At 50.2% G+C, this 19,419-nt stretch overlaps 1 protein-coding gene across 1 annotated transcript in view; it reads right to left on the bottom strand.

Moving 5' to 3' along the window:
• Nucleotides 1–19,419, bottom strand: part of INPP5B (inositol polyphosphate-5-phosphatase B) — a 64,558-nt gene that overhangs the window by 45,056 nt on the left and 83 nt on the right. The window contains exons 2-8 of the mRNA XM_075554126.1: nt 19,224–19,319; nt 18,607–18,693; nt 18,182–18,276; nt 16,804–16,901; nt 16,649–16,678; nt 15,483–15,593; nt 5,767–5,883 (exon numbers count right to left, since the gene is read on the bottom strand). Of these exons, the coding sequence (XP_075410241.1) occupies nt 5,767–5,883; nt 15,483–15,593; nt 16,649–16,678; nt 16,804–16,901; nt 18,182–18,276; nt 18,607–18,663 (508 nt within the window). The 5' untranslated portion in view covers nt 18,664–18,693; nt 19,224–19,319. The remainder of the gene's footprint in view (nt 1–5,766; nt 5,884–15,482; nt 15,594–16,648; nt 16,679–16,803; nt 16,902–18,181; nt 18,277–18,606; nt 18,694–19,223; nt 19,320–19,419) is intronic.

Consider the following 19,419-nt stretch of genomic DNA (forward strand, 5'->3'; position numbering starts at 1 on the left):
TTCACAAGTGGGCCCCAAGCCTCTGGGTAGATCTGAACGTCAAGCCTTTGGGTGAGCAGCCTCCTGAATTAACTGTTTGCACTGTCCAGGGTACCCAAAGGAATGTGCCCTAAACAAATGATGTAGCCATCCTCAGGTCCGGTGTGAACTTCCAGGAGGCCAATCCTCTCAGAGATGCCAAATCCTGCACCAAGGAGTAACATACTTGTTCAAGTCCTCGCCATCTGCTTCTCAACCGAGCGGAGCCTCTCTCTCTCCTGATCGCCAGCGTTAGCTGCATCCGCGTCCGTCACTCAAGCCCACAGAACTGCTTTAGTGGATTTTCAGCAGCCCAGACAAACATGCACGCCCCCCTCTGATAACTACTGATGTCCTGCTCTTCCTGAACTGTCCCCCCTGAGGGCTTTTCTGTGCAAAGCTCCACGGAGAGCTGGGGGTCAGAGTCACCGCTCTTGCTCTTGACTCCCACAGCAGAATTCCAAAACAAACTGTTTACGGAAGGAGGGGGTTGGGAGTCTCCCAGGAATTCTCTGGTAGAGAACAAACACCGGGCTAAATGGGATGCAGAAAGAAAGTGGAGACAGAAAAGACAAAAGGAAGAAACAGACACAGACATGGCTCTCTTTTAAGGAAACAAAGTGACACCCCCCACTCCCCAAGATCATTTGTTTAGCAGCCTGCAGAGCTTCCCACCCAGGTCTACCTCCAGCCTTACCAGAAGCCAACTCATTTTCTCTGTGCTAAAAGGATATGCTGGCCACTCAGGTGTGACTTATCCATGCTGGTCAAGCAAAATCCCCAAACAGAGAGAGAGCGGGGGTGGGGAGGGAGGGAAAGAGAGGGGGGGGAAGAGAGAAGGGAAGGAGGGGGGGAAATCCAAAGACCATTTTCCAACTACTCTCTGGCCTTCTACGCTCCCTGCTGGTAATCCAGGTTCCTCTTTAGGCTTATGGGAAATATAAATAGCTCTCATTTCCTTTCTCAGGCCAGGGCGACTCTTAATTCTTTGTTTCCTGGGTCTAGGGAAAACACACAGAACACATTTCATTCTAAATTTGAGTTACTACAAGCTGGCTCGCCTTGAATCAGCCATGAATCAACTACGGAATGAGAAAACCACCTCTAAAGACTACCATTTGCTTGCTACGACCACTTTGTGAAATCAGTCCAGCCGGAATAGCCCGACGGGACTTCTGCGACCGGTTCCCTTTCCAGTGCTGGGCTCGGAACTCTCCAGCACACCTCCCGTTTGCAGGTGCCTGCCGGTGAACAATTTGCTTAAGGGGTTGTTCTCTGGCATTTCTCCTAAGTCAGACCCAATTCTTTTTTTAAAAAAGAAAAAGCGGCACAAAGAAGAATCATGAAGGAAACAGAAGAGGCCCTGTGTACAATTGCTACCTGTCTAAGGCCAGTGCAGGGTTCTAGGTAACTAGAGAAGGCCAGATGATCAGGTGAGCATTCTGCCACGCAACCGGAGCATGCAGCTCCACAATGCAGCTAAGACTGTCAAGTTCGCCCTCTTGTTGTTCTTGTTCTTGATGGAGGCTATTCTGACTCACAATGACACTGTGCTTACAGAGCTGAACTGCTCCATATGGTTTTCAAGGCTACGAACTTTTAGAAGTAGGCCTGTCTTCCAAGGTGCACCTTTGGGTGGGTTGGAACCACCAAGCTTTTGACTGCTCGTCAAGAATTTTACAACCTGCACCCTGTTATTGTTGCTATGAGGTCTAATTGGTTCCGACTCAGAGTAACCCGGTGTGAAACAGGCTGAAACGCCGCCTCTTCTGCACCATCCTCACATTCTTCCTGTGAGAGCTCACTGGTGCCGCCACTGTGTCAATCTATCTCCTTGAGGATCTCTCTTCTGCTCTTTGAACAACTGCCCCCTGGTCCACGTATAGGTACTGCATGAGGACTATTGAATGTTCTGGAATTCCCATTTTTCTCAATGTTATCCAAAGTTTGTTGTGTGTGATTCACACATTCAAAGGCCTTTGCATAGTCAATAAAACACAAGTAAGCATCTTTCTGGTAGCCTTTGCTTCCAGCCAAGATCCATCTGACATCAGCAATATCCCTTGTTCCATGTCCTCTTGTGAGTCCAGCTTGAATTTCTGGAAGCCCCTTGTCAATGTACTGCTACAACCATTGTAAGATGCTCTTCAGCCAAAACATTACTTGCGTGTAATATTCATGGTATTGTTCAATAGTTCCTGCATCCTGCTGGGTCACCTTCCTTTGGAATTGGGCATAAATATGGATCTCTTCCAGTCACCTGGCCAGGTAGCTGGCTTCCAAATTTCTTGGCGTAGATAAGTGAGTGCTTCTAGTACTTCGCCAGCTTATTGAAATACTTCGGTTGGTATTCCGCCAATTCCTGGAGCCCTGTTTTTGGCTAATGCCGTCAGTGCAGCCTGGGCTTCTTCAGCACCACTGGTTCCTGATCATATGCTACCTCTTGAAACAGTTGAATGTTATCCAGCTCTTTTCCGTACAAAGTCTCTGCATATTCCTTCCAGGATCTCCCAATGCTCCCCTATCATTGAATAGTTTGATCACGGATTCCTTCTCTATTGATACTTGAGTTTCTTTCTTCAGTTCTTTTCACTTGAGGTTTGCAGGATTTGCTGAAGGTATTCTACCTTATCAGCTTTTTAAGCTCCAGATGTTTGCACATGTCACTATAATACTCTGTCACCCCAACACCCCTGAATTCAGCAGACACAAGCGAAAGGAAGGCATGGGCATTTGGGGGAGAAGCAGCAAAAGGGAAGCACTTTTCTCCATCAACCCGCAAAGACCCAATTTACCACGACTCCACAGGCCAGCGGTTCTCAACCTGTGGGTCATGACCCCCTTGGGGGGTCAAATGACCCTTTCACCGAGGTCACCCGATTCATAACAGTAGTAAAATGACAGTGATGAAGCAGCAAGGAAAATACAGTTGGGGTCACCACAACATGAGGAACTCTATTAAAGGGTCACGCCATTAGGAAGGTTGGGAACCACTGCCATAGGCTCACTTCACAGGGAACATCGTCATCCTGGACCAACTCGACACTCTGACCTCGACAGACGGACTGTGGGACTCTCCCTGTTAGACTGTCAGCCACTGGGGGCATCTAGCTTCCCACCAACTGCGTTCTAAGTCAACTTGAATCGGTTCCCTCTATGGGGAAGTGGACATTTTGATCATATGCATAGAGAAAGAGCCAAATCCACTACCAGTTTCACTTGGGGCCTGGATCATTCTACCAGAAGCAGGCCAGAGGGCTAGTCCTACCTACCCTGGAAGACGAAGCGCTTCTCTGCGGTCTGAACAACTTGAAGCAGTTTGGTCCGGACAGGCCGGGAGCCTCAGTGTCACACGTCTTGCCAATTTTAGCAGAAGCCACTTAGCAGTTTATACTGTTTACTGTCGAGAGTCTGATCGGGACAAAGTCTTTTCAACGAGAGCCCCAAATCTTGACATTAATTCCTCACCAGACGTTGTTTCTGTTCCCCCGGGGGAGGAGCTGGTGAGTTTAAATGGTTACTGCTCAGTTATGGACTGAGCGCTTAGCCATGTGACATCAGCCTCTTGTTACGGTCTTATTGCTTCCTTCTACAGATGGGGAAGCTGAGGCCCAGAGGGATGGAGGGACTGACTTAACTGTGACCGAGCAAGCTGGCCTATATGCTACCCCCATGTGCCCCGCATCCTTTTAAGCCCGCTTTGGGGACCTTCCCCAACAAAGGAGCTTCAAAACTGATTTTCAGCATTCTCTTCCTCCTGGCTAGGTAGGTTTGAACCTAGTGACCAGCTTTTTTGTTTTTAAAAGGAAATGAGCAATTATGAGATTCCTGCATGTAATTATGAGATCCCCGCCAGGTGCTGTTCCTGCCTGCTTTTTCTAGTCCGTTCTCGATGTATGGTGGCCCAAGTGACAAAGCAGGACTATCCCACAAGGTCCTCCAGGCTAGAGTCTAGATGGGGGCCGACCACCAGGTCTTTCTTTCTCCCACAGAGACAACCTGTCCATTAGCAACTGAGGGTTTAACCATGGAGTGACCAGGGTGGGGGAGGGGGACTGGCTCCAATGCTGGCCTAACCTCTCAAGAGAGACTGCTCTTGGACCTGATAACAGGGCTCAAATAGAAAGTACCGTAAATGTTTACAAAATAATGATGGCAACATATGTAGAAATAGTCTTGACACAACTGATGCCTGGATTGTTAGAATTATTAAGAGGCTCCAATAAAATGCTCTTTGAGAAAAATAAAATTAAAATACCTTCTAGCAGAAAAAAAGAAAGAGACCTCTCTTTACTGACCAACTAAAAAGACCTCTCTCTACTGGCCAACTTTTTCTGCTTCCAGCAGCCTCTCCTCCACCAATATCCGAATTCTGGAAGGTTCTTGTGAAGGGGCAAGTGGAAAAATGCGTGCTTCATCTGAAAGCTCTCACCGACCCCACCGTGGCCCAGAATGTCATGGAAACTGAAGCTGTCTCGAGCTCAGCCCCACGTGAACCAAACTATTGGCACCAGGAGAAGCTTCCATCGCATCTTGTGGTGGCTGCACAGCAGGCAAGGCCTCTGAGATCACTAAGGAAGCCTGCTGTGCTCTCCTTTGGGACCCCTTGTGCTCTATGGCTCCCCAGCGCCTTCACAGTTCCCCAGCTGTGTTAGAGCAAGTGGAATGCTGGCACCACTGCCCACAACACCTTATCACACTCTCCACCTCCAGCAAGTGGCTGAGACGGGGCAGGCTTGCGATGAGTGGTCATACCAAAACCCAGAGGAAACCAGAGCTGCCCGGGCACACCCTGGGGAAACTCACACCTGGGAGCCCATGCAGGAAACCTGCGAGCGAGCGACAGAAAAAGATAGATCCCCTGCATGTCCTCCCAGCGCACCGGTTGACCCAAATTTCGGCCTTCCAAAAGACAAATTCCTGGCCCAACAATTAACCTTTTGTGCTGCACCACAGTATCCACCAAGGACTGAGTGGAAAAAACCTGGCACTGTTCACCTGTGACCTCGGCCTGGACTCTAGGGTGGGCATGACCCTCCGAATCGAGCCAGCCACAGCACAATGGACTCCAGGGACTGAGGACGGGCCGGGGTCTGGCAGGTCAGCAGACCCTATACCTCACCCAACGGCGCGGGCACCCACCCCGACGAACGCCAATCTCAGGCGGGCCAAGCTCAGCAGGGGAAACTGAGGCGCAGGAAGGGGCAGTCACTGGCCCCAGCTCACATTGCGAATCAGGGCTTCCCAGCCGCTGATCCCCCAGTGCGCCGATCCCCACCTGCCTGCTCCACCACGCCCAGCAGAGAACTAACATCACTGAACTTCAGCCCCCGTCTCCCCAGGGCCAGGACCTTGGTCTTCACCCCGGCGGCCACTGGTCAAACCGCAAACCCTGCCCTCCCGTGGACTCGGCCCGTCGCCGGTCCCGGCCTAAGTCCTCAGCCCAAGCCCCCCACCGCCCGGCGGACCTGCAGAGTCGCGCTCCCGAGGGCCGGCGGCGGCAGACATTTCCTTGACTGGTTCCTCCGGCTCTTCATCTCGCCGCCCGCGCCGGCCGCTCCGCCCCTCTCCCTGGGGCCCGCCCCCTCCGCGCCGTATCAGCCAATCGAAGGCTCCGCGGGCTCGCAGCCCCGCCCCGAGTGGGACGGAGCCCGCCCCCTGCAGCTGGACCTTCACCAATCCCCAGCGCCGCTTCCGGGACGGATACCTGCCTCCGCCAATTCTCGCTCACCCGGGCGAGGTAGCTACCTGGGGCGGCGTTCCAAGTCTGCGGGGTCGGCAACTTCGGCCATTCTGACTCCAGCTGGGCGCTTCGGTATCGAGACAGCCACAGGAACTCAGGGTGTGGGGTCGCCGGATCGAAGCCTGTGGCGGGAAAATGAAGAGGGACAGTGAGTCCTGAGCTTCAGGAGCTGGGTCCGCTTCGGAATGATTGCCAGTGCGCAAAGCAGCCAGCCTCCTCTGGGAGTCTCAAAGGGCAGGGCCATCCTGCCAAAGCAGAAACTATACCAAGAAGGACATAGACTGTGTGGCTAACTGCTTCTTTGCCATGAGACCAGGAGAACTAGATGGTGCCCGGCTACCAGTTCTGAGCATGCTGATCACGGCCTCCATAGAAGAATGCTAATTAAAATGGAAAACATACAAAACAGAATTTCAGATTCTTATGAGTGCCAGACTTTCTGGTACTAAAGGGACCGGATGAAGTGATCGCCCTGATATAATCGTTCGACTTTAAACCAGAAGCATCCCTCCAAGCCTTCTTCAAACCAAACAAAGGTTTGGCATAACTGGTTTAAAGAATGTCCACCTCGAGCGTGGTGTCCTTTTTAAAACTAGATGGGATGAAGATGACAACAGCAGTGGAAAGACTGGAGGGGAACCGTGGGGGGCAGTGAGTGTATGTGAGTGAGAGGAACAACTCCCAGAGGAATGTCTGTGTAGATCAAAACGCACCGTCGATGTTACCGAGAAATGGTGGTGCTGTGTATGTTCTCAGGAACAATAACGAAACAACATTTCAAGGGCTTTTTAAAAAGTCTTGTTCCTAGACAGTTAGGAGCCCTTGTGGCATAGTGGACTACGTGCTGGGCTGCTAAGGAAAAGTCAGCAGTTCGAACCCGCCTGTGGGAGAAATGTGAGGTTTTCCGCTCCTGTAAAGATTGACAGCCTTGGAAACCCACAGGGGTACTTCTATTCTGCCCTAGATGTTCGCTGAGTCAGAACTTACTCAGTGGGTTTGTTTGTTAGTTATCTCAAGGCAGATACACTCCCTCCACCCTCTGAGATGCGCAAGCAGGCGTACACACACACAGAGACACACACTTTCACTGTCATGTCACATTGGTGCATGTCACTATGCACTAGGGTCTGTGTTTTATTCATTTTATCTCTTAATTTTCATACCAAGCTTTATGGGATAGGGAACTATTACTCAATTTTATATATGAAGCAATGAGCTTAGGGAGGCCCACTATTGAAGGTCATGGAGCAAATGGCAGAGTGTACGCTCCACCTAAGGGAGGTTATAGGTGGTGCAAACAGTGAAGTGCTAGGCTGCTAACTGAAAGGCTGGAGGTTCAAGTCCACCCAGAGACTCTTCAGAGGAAAGGCCTGGTGATCTCCTTCCAGCCCATCCGCTGACGTCAAAGTGGACTGTACAGTTCTCTTCTGAAGCACATGGAGTCTCCGTGAGACAGAGTCAACTCTTCATCCTCCATCAGCAATGCACACACCATCCCAAATAAACAGACACTTCAAAATAAAAAGCAGTGGGCTCACTGTGAAGTACGAATACAAGAAAAATCCTCTGCTTTCCACTTCCAACCAGATTGCCGCGTCTAAGCCTCTTCTTGAGCCACCACTGCCTTGGACTTAAACCCAAAGATATGAGACTCCAAAACATCAGGCAGCAACAATGATTCTCTTCTGCCTGTGGCAGTTGTAGAACTGCATGGGTTGTATAACACGGAACTGGACTTACAGGGGAATCAGACATTAGGGAATTGGGGTTCCAGTCTGGACTATGGCACTGGCAGATACAGCTTTAATTTTTCCCCATTACTTACATACGACTAACTTATCCCCCTTTTTTGGTGGGTGGGGGAAGGCATTAAAAAGACAGGAAAGGAAAAGAAGATCAAAGTATTTTTCAGAAGAGACTCAAACTTGCTCTGATTGTAGAGTAGCTAAGACAAACGGAAGAAATATTAAAGTGGAAAAGCTGAACAGAAATTTTCAAAGGGATTGGGAAGCCATTCTAATAAACCCATTTTAGATTAAAAAAAAAAGAAATTTTCAAAGGGCAGCTTGAGAAGTCAAAGCCAAACATTATAATGAAAGGTGCGAAGACCTAGAGGAAGAACACACTCAGCAAATCTTAAACTGAAAGAACTCAAGAAAACATTCAAGCTTCGAGTTGCAATATTTAAAGATTCTCTAGGCAAAATAGTGAATGATGCAGGAAGCATCCAAAGAGGATGGAGAGAAGACACAGTCACTGTACCAAAAAGACCTAGTCAATATTCAACCATTTTCAGAGGCAGCATATAAGCAAAAGCCAATGGTGCTGAGGAAGAAGTCTAGGCTGCCCTGAAAGCATTAGCCAAAAACAAGGCTCCAGGAACTGATGGAGCACAAATATTTCAACAAACTGATGAAGCACTGGAATTATTCGCTCATCTATGCCAGGAAATTTGCAAAACAAGTACTTGGCCAACTGACCGAAAGCGATCTATTAGTTGTGCCCATTCTAAAGAAAGATGACCCAACAGAACGCTCAAATTATAGGACATTAACATTAATATCACATGCAAGCAAAATTTTGCTGAATCCATCCGTGGTTACAGCAATATGTTGACAAGGAGGTGCCAGAGGTTCAGGTCTCACTCAGAAGGGGACCGTGAACATGGGATCTCATTGCTGGTGTCAGATGGAGCTTGGCTGAAAGCAGAGAACCCCAGAAAGATGTTGACTTGTGTTTTATTGGTTATGCAAATGCATTCGACTGTGTGGACCATAACAAACTGTGGATGTCCTTGAAAAGAACACTTAATTGTATTCATGTAGAACCTACATATGGATCCAGAGGCAGCTCTGTGACCAGAACAAGGGAATACGACATGATGTCGAATCAGGAAAGGTGTGTGTCAGGGTTGGATCCTCTCACCATATTTGTTCAATCTGTGTGCTGAGCAAATCATCAGAGAAGCTGGACTAGTGTGGGAAACTAACCCTGTGGGAAATATGAGGAGGACTCTGTTCCCTAACTTATTACAGAGGGAATCTGAAAAGCTGGTATTCCATGGTAGGAAAGCCTCCACTTTGGTAAGTTAGAGGTAAAGTCCAGGTACATGACCCTGCTTTAAAAATCATTCCCGGGCGAGTGGGTTGGAAAGGGGGAACTGATTACAGGGGTCCACGTGTGACCTCTTCACTGGGAGAGGGACGGCAGAGAAGGGTGGGGAGGGAGACTCTGGATAGGGCAAGATATGACAAAATAACGATGTATAAATTACCAAGGGCACATTGGGAGGGGGTGCGGGGAGGGAGGGAAAAAAAAATGAGGACCTGATGCGAGTGGCTTAAGTGGAGAGCGAATGCTTTGAGAATGATTGGGGCGGGGAATGTATGGATGTGCTTTATACAATTGATGTATGTATATGTATGGATTGTGATAAGAGTTGTGTGAGTCCCTAATAAAATGTAAAAAAAGAATATACAAATGTGCTTTACACAATTGATCTATGAATGGATTGTGATAAGTTGTATGAGCCCTAATAAAACAATAAAAATTAAAAAAATTAAAAACTTTTATGAAACAAAAATGTCAACAACAAAAAATCATTCCCACAGATTCTCCCCTTAACAGCTATGCTGCCAATAATTATTGTGAGCAGATGGTTGACTGTATGTCCCTATAGAAGCAAACATTGCCGTTTTCTCTCGGCCTGCCGTGACACTCCCTCCCACCCCCTTGTACTTCCCCTAATACAGGTGATAGGTTTCCTCACCTGTGAGCTCAGTGACCTTTACTGTAGATACCACCCACCTTGTGATGTATGTACCATACAGGCAAGTCTTAAGCTTACCTATAAAGATCCCGAGACAGTAAAGTCTCTTTCTCACTTCTCCCGCTCTCCTACGTGCTCAGTTCCAAGTGGTCCATCAAGAGGAGCTGAGGTGAACATGCTACCATAAGACGTGTCTGACTCTTTATTGTATTCTCTCTCCTATCTTTCTTATCCTCTATGGCTGTGGGAAACAGAACGATTTCTCCCAAGGCCTCTCCCCCAAATATATGTTAGACTTAGGATACTGCTTACAACTAATGGTAAATGATTGTCAAGTCACCTCTCTGAAGGCAGTCAGTTGCCAGACTACTGTCTGGTCCCACCAAAGGTAGGGCTCACTCCCTGTGACAATGGGCTACTTCTCCCTAAAGGCTTGTGGCCATCAGTTTGGTTTCTGTAGGTGGGGTTCATACCCTACTGATAATGGTTTCTATAGTGGGCCAGAGAACAGGTCAAACCAGCTCAGTGACATCCAAAGTTAGGCTGCCATCCTGAATCTAGGATCCGCTCATCTCGTCACATGTATACCCCCAATCCCTCCTCTTCCTATTGTGTGGATACCCCTAGATCACTCCCCTCCCATAACTGTATTACTGATAGCACAACCCTTTCCTGTGACGTATGTCTTCACCTATAATTAGGGGGCTTGTATGTCCCCGGAGAATATAAAAGCCTTGATTAGCACTAAATATCTCTCTCTCTCCACGTGGACCACCAAATGAGGCTGAGGTGAGCATGCTACCATGAAATGTGCCTGACTCCATTATTTCTATCTCTCATGCTCTCTATGACTTTACTATAGTCTTTACTTATTATCACTGTGCAATTGTGCTTACCGGACCTGTGATGATGTGTTAGGGACGGGTACCCTGACATATGGCTTTCCTATAATTTTATATATCATCGCTGTACGTTTGCGCCTTCTGGCCCTTCAGGTGTTGGAGGCTGGTTCCTCTGACGAACTATATGAAGATGAATGTGGCATCAAGATTGGAGGAAGGTTGACTAACAACCTATGAGATGCAGCTGACACAGCCTTACTTCCCGAAAGTGAGGGGAACTTGAAGCCCTCCCTTGCTGATGAAGATCAAGGACTGCAGCCTTCAGTCTGGATCTCAATGTAAAGGAAGACCCAAATCCTCACAACTGGACTAATAGGTAGCATCACGATAAATACAGAAAAGATTGAGGTTGACAAGGATCATCACATTTTGCTTGGATCCACGATCAATGTTCCTAGAAGCAGCAATCAAGAGATCAAATGATGCATTGCCTTGGGAAAATCTGCTGCACAAGACCTCTAGAAAGTGTTGAAAAGCAAAGAAGTGAGTTTGAGGACTAAGGTGCACCTGGCCCAAACCACGGTATGTTCAATCACCTCATAAGCATGTGAAAGTTGGACACTGAATAAGGAAGACCAAAGGAGAATCGATACACTTTAATTATGGCACTGGCGAAGAATACTGAAAGCACCATGGGCCGCCAAAGAGTAAGTCTGTATCGGAAGAAATACAGCCAGAGTGCCCCCTAAAGGCAATGACTGCAAGAGTTTATCTCACGGACTTCGGACACGCTGTCAGGAGAGACCAGTCCCTGGAGAAGGACATCCTGCCCGAGGTCGAGGAAGGCCCTCGACAAGATGGACTGACATGATGGCTGCAACAAGAAGTGGCTGAAACATAAGAACAATTGTGGGGACAGTACAGGACCGAGCAGCGTTCCTCTCTGTTGTACGTGGGGTTACTGAGTCGCAACAGACTGGACAGCACCCATCAACAACAACGACTGACGCGACTTGGGAAGGCAGTGACCATTTAGCGGTAGAAACCGAGTCTTCCATGAATGAGACTGGTGTTCAGTTACCAGCCATTGCGCCTCATCCAGCACCTCTCTGTCAGTGGAGGCTTGCAGGTTACTATGAAACTGAACAGGTTGCAGCAGAACTTCCAGTGCCCAAACAAACATGGGGATGGTGCAGGACCGGGGAGTGCTTTATTCTGTTGAGCACGGGGTCACGATGCAGAGTCAGAAGCAGATCTGATAGCTAACAACAAGCAGTGAGCACAACCCCTGCTTGCCCTCACCCAATCCTCATAAAGTCCTGGGAGCGGCAAGTAGGGCAAGGTCATATTTCCACTGTACGAAATAAGAAGTCAAATACATGTCGGAAGTGGTAGAGCTTGGCGGCGACTGAAATCTCTCAACTCGTGGGCTTCGAAACCAGACAACTGGCGGTCACATTAGCTTTCTTTCAATCGCCGGGTACCCTTGGCTAGATTGCTGCTGTCAGTTTACTCGTCTAGCAAATAAATAGTAGACCTGCTCCTTACTATCCCTCCAAAGACATGATTGTTGTGGGAGGGCTAGGAAAATATCTGGCACATGACTACCTTCACTAATGTTAGGTAATTCCTTTCTCTGGGCCTAGGCCCTTGGACTCTGGACCTTGGTCTCTTTATCTGTGAAATACAAGGGCTGGGCTGGTGTATAACCAGGGGACTGTCAGCTCTGGGAACCTCCTCTTAGCGAGATCCTGCCCTGGGGACGCCGCCACCATGCCAACCGCTCAGAGCAGGTGAGTTAGAATAGAGTTTCCCTCCTGCGACCTCCAGTGTGGGGAATTCCAGGAAGTGACTCAACAACATAAATGAGAGACACCACCCTCTCTGCTCCACTGTCACAGCCAGGTGCCCAAGCTCTGCTCATCCGCTCAACAGACCTTTATCAAGGGCCTATGAGTCTGAATCGATTTGATGGCAGGTTTGTTTGTTTGTTTGTTTAGTTTGAAACACCTGGCACTGTCCTAACACAACTCACTTAACAGTTTGCCCTCCTTGGTGTTTATCTTTATCTGCTTCGATTCCCAGCAAGCCTGTTCTTTTCTGCCTACATAGTAACACATTCCTGTAGATTCCCTACCCTAGACTCTGCTTCCACACCAGTGGAGAGAAGACTTTGGCCCCGTCATTCATAGTTTAAAAGCTTCACTGGGTTCCCAGTAGGTATAAAGCAAAGACCAACATTTTTGTTGGTCATTCAAGAACCTTTATGAGCTGCCCTCTGCTGGCCTCAGTTGTCCCAACACCTTCCCGCCACCCCAAGCTCAGTCTCACTCAATGGAACTCCCTCTACGGGCGATGCCCTTGTCTTCCTCGTGATCTCCCTTGTGCATCCTTCAAGTCTCATCCAAACATCACCTCTTACATGAGGCTCCCCCAAAGCCAAAACCTCACTGTTAGGTTCCATCTAGTCTAGTGGTTGTCACCCTCCCTCATGCCGCGACCCTTTCAGACAGTGCCTCCTTTGGTGGTGACCCCCCAACCATAAAATTATTTTTGTTGCTATTTCATCACTGTCATTTTGCTACTGTGATGAATCGGACGGCCCCTGTGAAAGGGTCATTCAACGCCCCCCTGAGGGGCCGTGGCCCACAGGTTGAGAACTGCTGATCTAGTCTTTTCGAGCTCATAGCAACCGTCTGTACCACAGAGAGAAACGCTGCCCGGCCCTGCGCCGTCCTGACACTGGGTATGCTTGAGCCCACTTTCACGTGCTTTCTCGTTGATTCTTGCAGCCTCACGAGGAAGTGAGCCTTTACTTAGAGAAGTCTACAAAAACTAAGGTTCACAGAGGTGAAGCGGCTTGCCCAGGCACACAGTTAGAGGGCAACTGAGATGGATTTCAACCTCAGGGGTTTATGCAGCTTCAAAGTCCAGACTCGTTGCTATCATTACGACTCCCACCCCTCTGAAACGTTGCTCATCATCATCCTAAAATGAGTTGTCAGTATTTCTTTAAATATGAGGCCAGCATTCGCCCTTCCTAGAGACGCAGTTTTATGGTCCTTAACCACAAGGCCTCGTGGGTTCTGCGTTGGGCAGCTAAGGGCCTGGGCCGCAGGGTGAGTCCAGCAGTGGCTCCATTGGATAGAGGGGAGGCTGTCTGCTCCCATGAAGCTTTACCGCCTCGGAAACCCACAGGGCTGATTCAGCTCTGTCCTAGAGGGTTGCTATGGATCGGAATCAACACCTCAACAGCAGCGAGGGCTTTATGAGTTTTTTGTAACCATTCAGGCACTATAATTTTCTTTTAATTCCCTTTTCTCATCCTAAGTATTCTGTATCTAAAGTCCTGGGAGACTCTAAGACAGCGGTTCTCAACCTGTGGGTCATGATCCCTTTGGGGGCTGAATGACGCTTTCATAGGGGTCACCCAAGTCATAACAGTAGCAAAATTACAGTGATGAAGTAGCAACGAAAATAATTTTATGGTTGGGGGGGGTCACCACAACAGGAGGAACTGTATGAAAGGGTCGCAGTGTCAGGAAGGTTGACAACCACTGCTCTAAGGTAAGATCATCAGCTAGTCCCCAGGAAGCTCAACAATGAGACCCTGATGATGGGCCACCTCCACCCTGCAATCCTGCAGACACAAGATGCTAGTTTGAAAGGAAAGAGTGGATCGCCAACTCACTGCCATGGGTCACTTCTGACTCAGTGGATAAACGCTAAGCTTCCGTGCCTGGTGGCTGGAATTTGCATACTCGGGGGCAGCTGTTATCTGCTGGCCCATTTCCAGATCGCAACAAATTCTGCCCTAGAGACCACTGCTTTCTCACTAACTTTCTCAGTGGCAGTGAACGCAGGAAGCCTCCCCTTGGCTGTGGGGCCAGGAGATGAAGTGAAGAACTCCATCATGCTCTTCCAGCCCTCCTCTTCGCCACTCCCACCAAATGACGGCCCCAAAACCCTGCAAATGTGAGGTGCTTGTGGGATTGGACAGTTACTCATATTGCAAATAAAGACCATGGCACCTTAGGGGTGGGATCATGCAAATAAGAGATATAGAACCATAATGAGGGAGTGATCTGGTTTGCTGACCGGCTAAGCTGAAAATGAGCCATCCCAGAAGCAGGGAGATCTTACTAGCAGCAGGAAAGAAGAGTCCAGGGCCTTGATCCAAGAGGCAGAGAGATCTGCGCCACTGGAAACAGCAAGTGATGGGAGAGGAGCAGAGGCAGTAGAACCAGGAGACCAGCAGGAAGCAGCACAGTGGAGATTGAGAGCTGAGGGGCTGCAAGCAGGAGGCCTGATGATGGTGTAGGTTTTGCCTCTGGCACTTATTAGGGTGGGGTGGAGCTAGGGCCACCAACTAGAGGGAGGCGCCTTGGGGTTTAGGCTTATTGTCAGGCAGGATGCCTGGACATTTATCAGCAGACCTGAAAGAGCTTTGTACCACTTGCCTGAGCAGGAGGGGAGGGCTGAGAGGCTGAGCCAGAGAGAGGCACATCAGCAAAAGCAGCTGAGAGAAGGCTGTCCTCATCAAAGAACTGTATCCTGCGCATTCCTGATCCTGAATTGTAACCAGTTATTTTTCTAAGAAGCCTCATAACTATGCGTGTGGTCTGTGAGGTCTGGGTGGCCATGGCACCTGGTGATTGAACTTAGTGGAGAAGTCGAATGTGCCAAGGGAAGGGTGGTTGGTGTAGACATTGGTTTTCACCAATTAGAGACGGGAGAGGTTAGAGAAGAGGCATGTCTGACCTCTGCCTCACAGACATCCTTCTTGGGCTGTGGTTCTTGCTTCTCTCTCCCCTTGTGAACTTAGAAGAAGTCAGACACCATCCTCATGCCATTTTTATAGTTGCCGACCCTGCTAACATGGAAGAGTTGTACAACAGGGGCGCAAAGAGGCCCTACTGGGAGCAAAATCAGGTCTCGAGACGAGCCAAGAGAAAAGCCAACACTAGTGGGCTGGTGGGCTGGGAGCCTGTGCCAGCACCTCTGAGAGGGCTCAGGAAGTAGGGATTTGAATCAAAAGAATAGAAAGTCAACTCGAGTGGGAAGTTTGGCACCCAACCATGTCCCTGTGGGATCCTGTGGTCTTACGCACCTGGACAGGCCCTGGCCACTTCCTGGAGGAACATCCTCGTATGGGAGCCAAAGGGTAGCTTGAATAGGAGGCTGAGCACTGCAGTATCCAGCTGGACAGTCACATCGGAGCCTGCACGAAGGAGGAAGACGATGAGCCCTTCTTAGCTGCCAGGAGCCCGGACCTTGCATTCATCTTAAAGGTACAGCAACAAAAACAAAAACACCTCCTTGCTATCCGGTCAATTCTGACCAATAGCGACCCACAGAGCAGAGCAGAGCTGCCCTTGTGGGTTTCTGAGACAGGATATTTTTACAGGAGAAAGTCTCGCTCTTCTCCCCAGGATCAGGCTGATGGTTTGCAACCGCTGACCCCAGGGTGGACAGCTCAGCCCATAAGCCGTTCCAGCACCAAGGCTCCTTATCTTAAGACTAGAGTTTCTAAGCTGGAGAATCACCAGCCCAGGCTCCTAAAACCCCTTTGACTTTTAAGCAACTCACTCAAGGCTGCTTATGGGGAATCCAGGGGCATCTGTAGCTCCAGCTCGACTCTCAAATGACACCACCAGCCCATGAGCCTCACCCCCCAACAGTTCGAGATGAAGCTAGAAAAGAACCCCTTTTCTGGATGTGTAGACTTCCCACATGGAGGAGCAGAGGGCAGATAGAGACAGATAAGAGAGCTGCCCATCAGTCAGTCTACCTGACCATGCCAAGCTCAGTCCTGGGCACTGGGGAGCCCGTGGTGGTGAGAACAGGTTCCTAGTAACATTAAAGTCTAGCAAAGAAGATGGATAAGTTATTACAAGTGATTCCGTGAGTGTGGCAGAGAGATGCCGAGGCTAAGAAAAAGGAACGTGTATCTGTGAGAGCCAACTAACTTTCCATGTTCAATCAAGGCTTCCTGGGAAAAACAGTGGGCGAGCCAAAGTCCTGAAGGACGAGCAGTAGGGATTGGCTGAGTGGAAGGAGACAGGAAGAGAGAAACAATGTGTGTGGCCTCCCTGGTGAGACTGTGCCATGTGTGGGGATAAGGGAACATAGGCAGCAATCCAGAGGGTCTTGACCCTGTGTCTTACCTGACACAGTAACAATATTGGGAGGCTCTTACTTTACATCACCCATTCTTCTCTGCAGATCCCACCCCCCCCTGCCCCCACTGGGACCCAGACTGAGCAGACCACTCACCAAGGATGTAGAGTTCACCATCTGGGGACACTGTGGGGAGGGAAACAAGAACTGAGCATGGCGGGCCTGTCCCTGTTTGTTCCCCACGCACCAGCCCAACCAGGTAGAGATGCCTTGGGGGCCCAGGGAGGGGAGTCACGGCCATGCTGCGGTACCTTCTTCCAGCGAAAAATCTCGAGAGAGGGGCACCATCTGGTCCAAAGAGACATCGTCCCCGGTGATAGCCATCCTCCGGTGCGTGTAGAGGAAGAGGCTAAGGGCAGGAAGCAGAGGGGCGTGCACGGGCTGCTGGTTGTCCCAGGGGCCCATTCCTCGGGGTCGAGGCGGTCACGCTCCCCCCTTGAGCCCCTGGATTGTGCTGACCGTCCCAGGTGATGCGCACCTCCTCCTGCCTCTGGGCCCCAGCCACCCCAGTCTTACAGAGGGCAGCAAAGCCAAACTTCTCGCTGGGGTGGTGTTGGGGCTGTTTTGTTAGCGAAACGTGTGCTCATTCTGTCTACTGGACATTCTAGAACCATGTGTGAGACAACCATGCAACCTCAGCCACCTCTTCCCTTCCCTGAGCCTCAGTTTCTCCATCTGTAAAATGAAGGTAGTCGATTTGAAAATATCTAAGGCCCCCTTCTTCCAGCTCTGCGACCCTGGGGCTCACTTACTGCCTATGAAACATCAGACTAGTGGTGTGCTCTCCCTCCCCCTCTCCTGCTCACTCGCTCCCACTCTGCTTCCTGGTGAATTGTGGGCATCTCTGGCATTGTGCATTTGTTCCATTAAGCAGTTTGTCCTCAACAACTCACCTAAAGGCCGGAATTGAACCGACAACACAGTGATACCAGGAAAGAAAGACATGGCGAGCTGCTTCTTCGGGAAAAATTAAACCAAAAGACGCAAACGCACTGCCATCAAGCCCATTCTGACTCGTGGGGACCCTGCAGAACAGAGCAGAACTGCCCCTTTGCGTTGCTGGGACTTTTACATCTTTACGGGAGCAGACAGCCTCATCTTTCTCCCGAGAAGGACCTTGCAGTTAGCAGCTCAATGTGAAGGCCACCAGGGACAAGAGCATCCGATGGCGCTGTTCTACCCGGTAGCACGCAGGAGGAGGCAGGTCGCCGGGGAGGCAGATCGATTCATCAGCAGTAGGGTTGGTTTGGTTTTGCATGCGGGGAGCACCTTCTGGTACTTTAAACATTTTACAGGTGCTAACTCATATGGATCGTTATCCTGGAAAACTTGAGGTGCAGAGGAGTATGTGCCTTGGAAGTAACACTGCCTGGATTTGAACCCAGGCAGTGGAGTAGACTCCAGCTCTGGCCTGGCCTGTTAAGCTGCCCTTTCTCCAGAAGCTCCCTCGTGGTCTTGTCAGGAGGAAATGAGCGAATGCTCAGAAAGCGGGTAGATAGCGTTGGGACAGAATTTATTCTAGACTACTCAGGAGTTGCCATAGAAGGATGGCTGAAGCCCCCGCTGGAAGGAACAGGGCAGCACAGTAAACCTGTGCCCAGGCAGGCAGGACTGGTAGCCCTCACTCACGCGTGTTCCTCGCCACCCTGCTCCAGGCGGTGGCGGACAAGTCCCAGGAGGCGACTCTGCCGACTGTCTCCCTCACACAGCACACCTTGCACTGCCTGCAGCTCAGGGTCAAGGGAAAATAGAGGCTAGGGCTTTCCCAACCCTGCCTGCCCCCACTCCTGCCCCTGCTTTCTCCTTGCCCCCCACTGATTGATGTGTGAGCTTGGGCAAGTCACGTCACCTCTCTGAGCCTTCTCCATCAGGGGGCAGAAGTGGGTAGGAAGATTGCCCAGTGAGTCTAGCACTGGGTAGGTGCTTAAGAAATGCCCAGTGCCTACTCCCCATGAGTGTGGGCCTACGAGCCCACGGAGACAAGACAGTCGATCGATCCCATTTTCAAGGCTAGGGGAGGCCCCAGGCTGGGCTTCCGGTACTGGGAAGGATATGAGGGTGCAGTAGTCCCCAGCAGCCAGGGTCTCCTGGATTGCCACAGACTGGTCCATGCTGGCCTCTTCTGAGCAGCCACATGCAGCCTGTGGAAGGTAGATGGGCACCCCTTGGGTCAACAAGTTACGCAGGCGATGAGCTGCCTCAAAGGGCTATGGGCCGGGGCTGTGGAGGGTGAAGGTAGAGTGGAGACCCAGCCCTTCTCATGTTCCCTCAAGTGGGGACTTTGAAAGTCCCTTTGCCCCTGGTCTAACTTATGGCCATCAAGATCCTGACTCACGGTGGCCCTGCAGGACAGGGTAGAGCTGCCCCGGTGGGCTTCTGAGACTGTTACTCTCTACAGAGTAGAAAGCCTCCTCTTTCTCCCACAGAGCAGCTGGTGGTTTCAAACTGCTGATCTGGCGGTTAGCAACCCAATGGAGATGTGCCGCGTAGGGTACGGCCCTTTCTCAGGGAGGGCATCCAGTTGTTCGTGAGTAGGCCCCAGTCTTCCTGCGGGATATGGGGGCGTTGATCCTGGGATGGAATTCTGCTCTCTTTTAGGGTGTCTGGTATCCGTTCTGCTGGTACCTTTCTGCAGGGTGGTCTCCATGGGGTTCGGGGAGGATACACTTACTTTTGGGAAGGGAGGGTCCTAGCTTGTTCCTTCTCCCTTGGCGATGTGACGGGCATCTGGAGGCCCTTCACCCCCATGCAGGCCACATTGCATCAGCTGCCAGACAGGAAAGCAGGGGTGGGGTGGGAGGGGTGTTCGGTCCTGACCTGAGTTCCTCCCTCCAACCCAGTCCTGCCGCGACTCCCCTGCTCCCAAC

Source organism: Tenrec ecaudatus, chromosome 1 (assembly GCF_050624435.1).
Source record: "Tenrec ecaudatus isolate mTenEca1 chromosome 1, mTenEca1.hap1, whole genome shotgun sequence".
Taxonomy (NCBI): domain Eukaryota; kingdom Metazoa; phylum Chordata; class Mammalia; order Afrosoricida; family Tenrecidae; genus Tenrec; species Tenrec ecaudatus.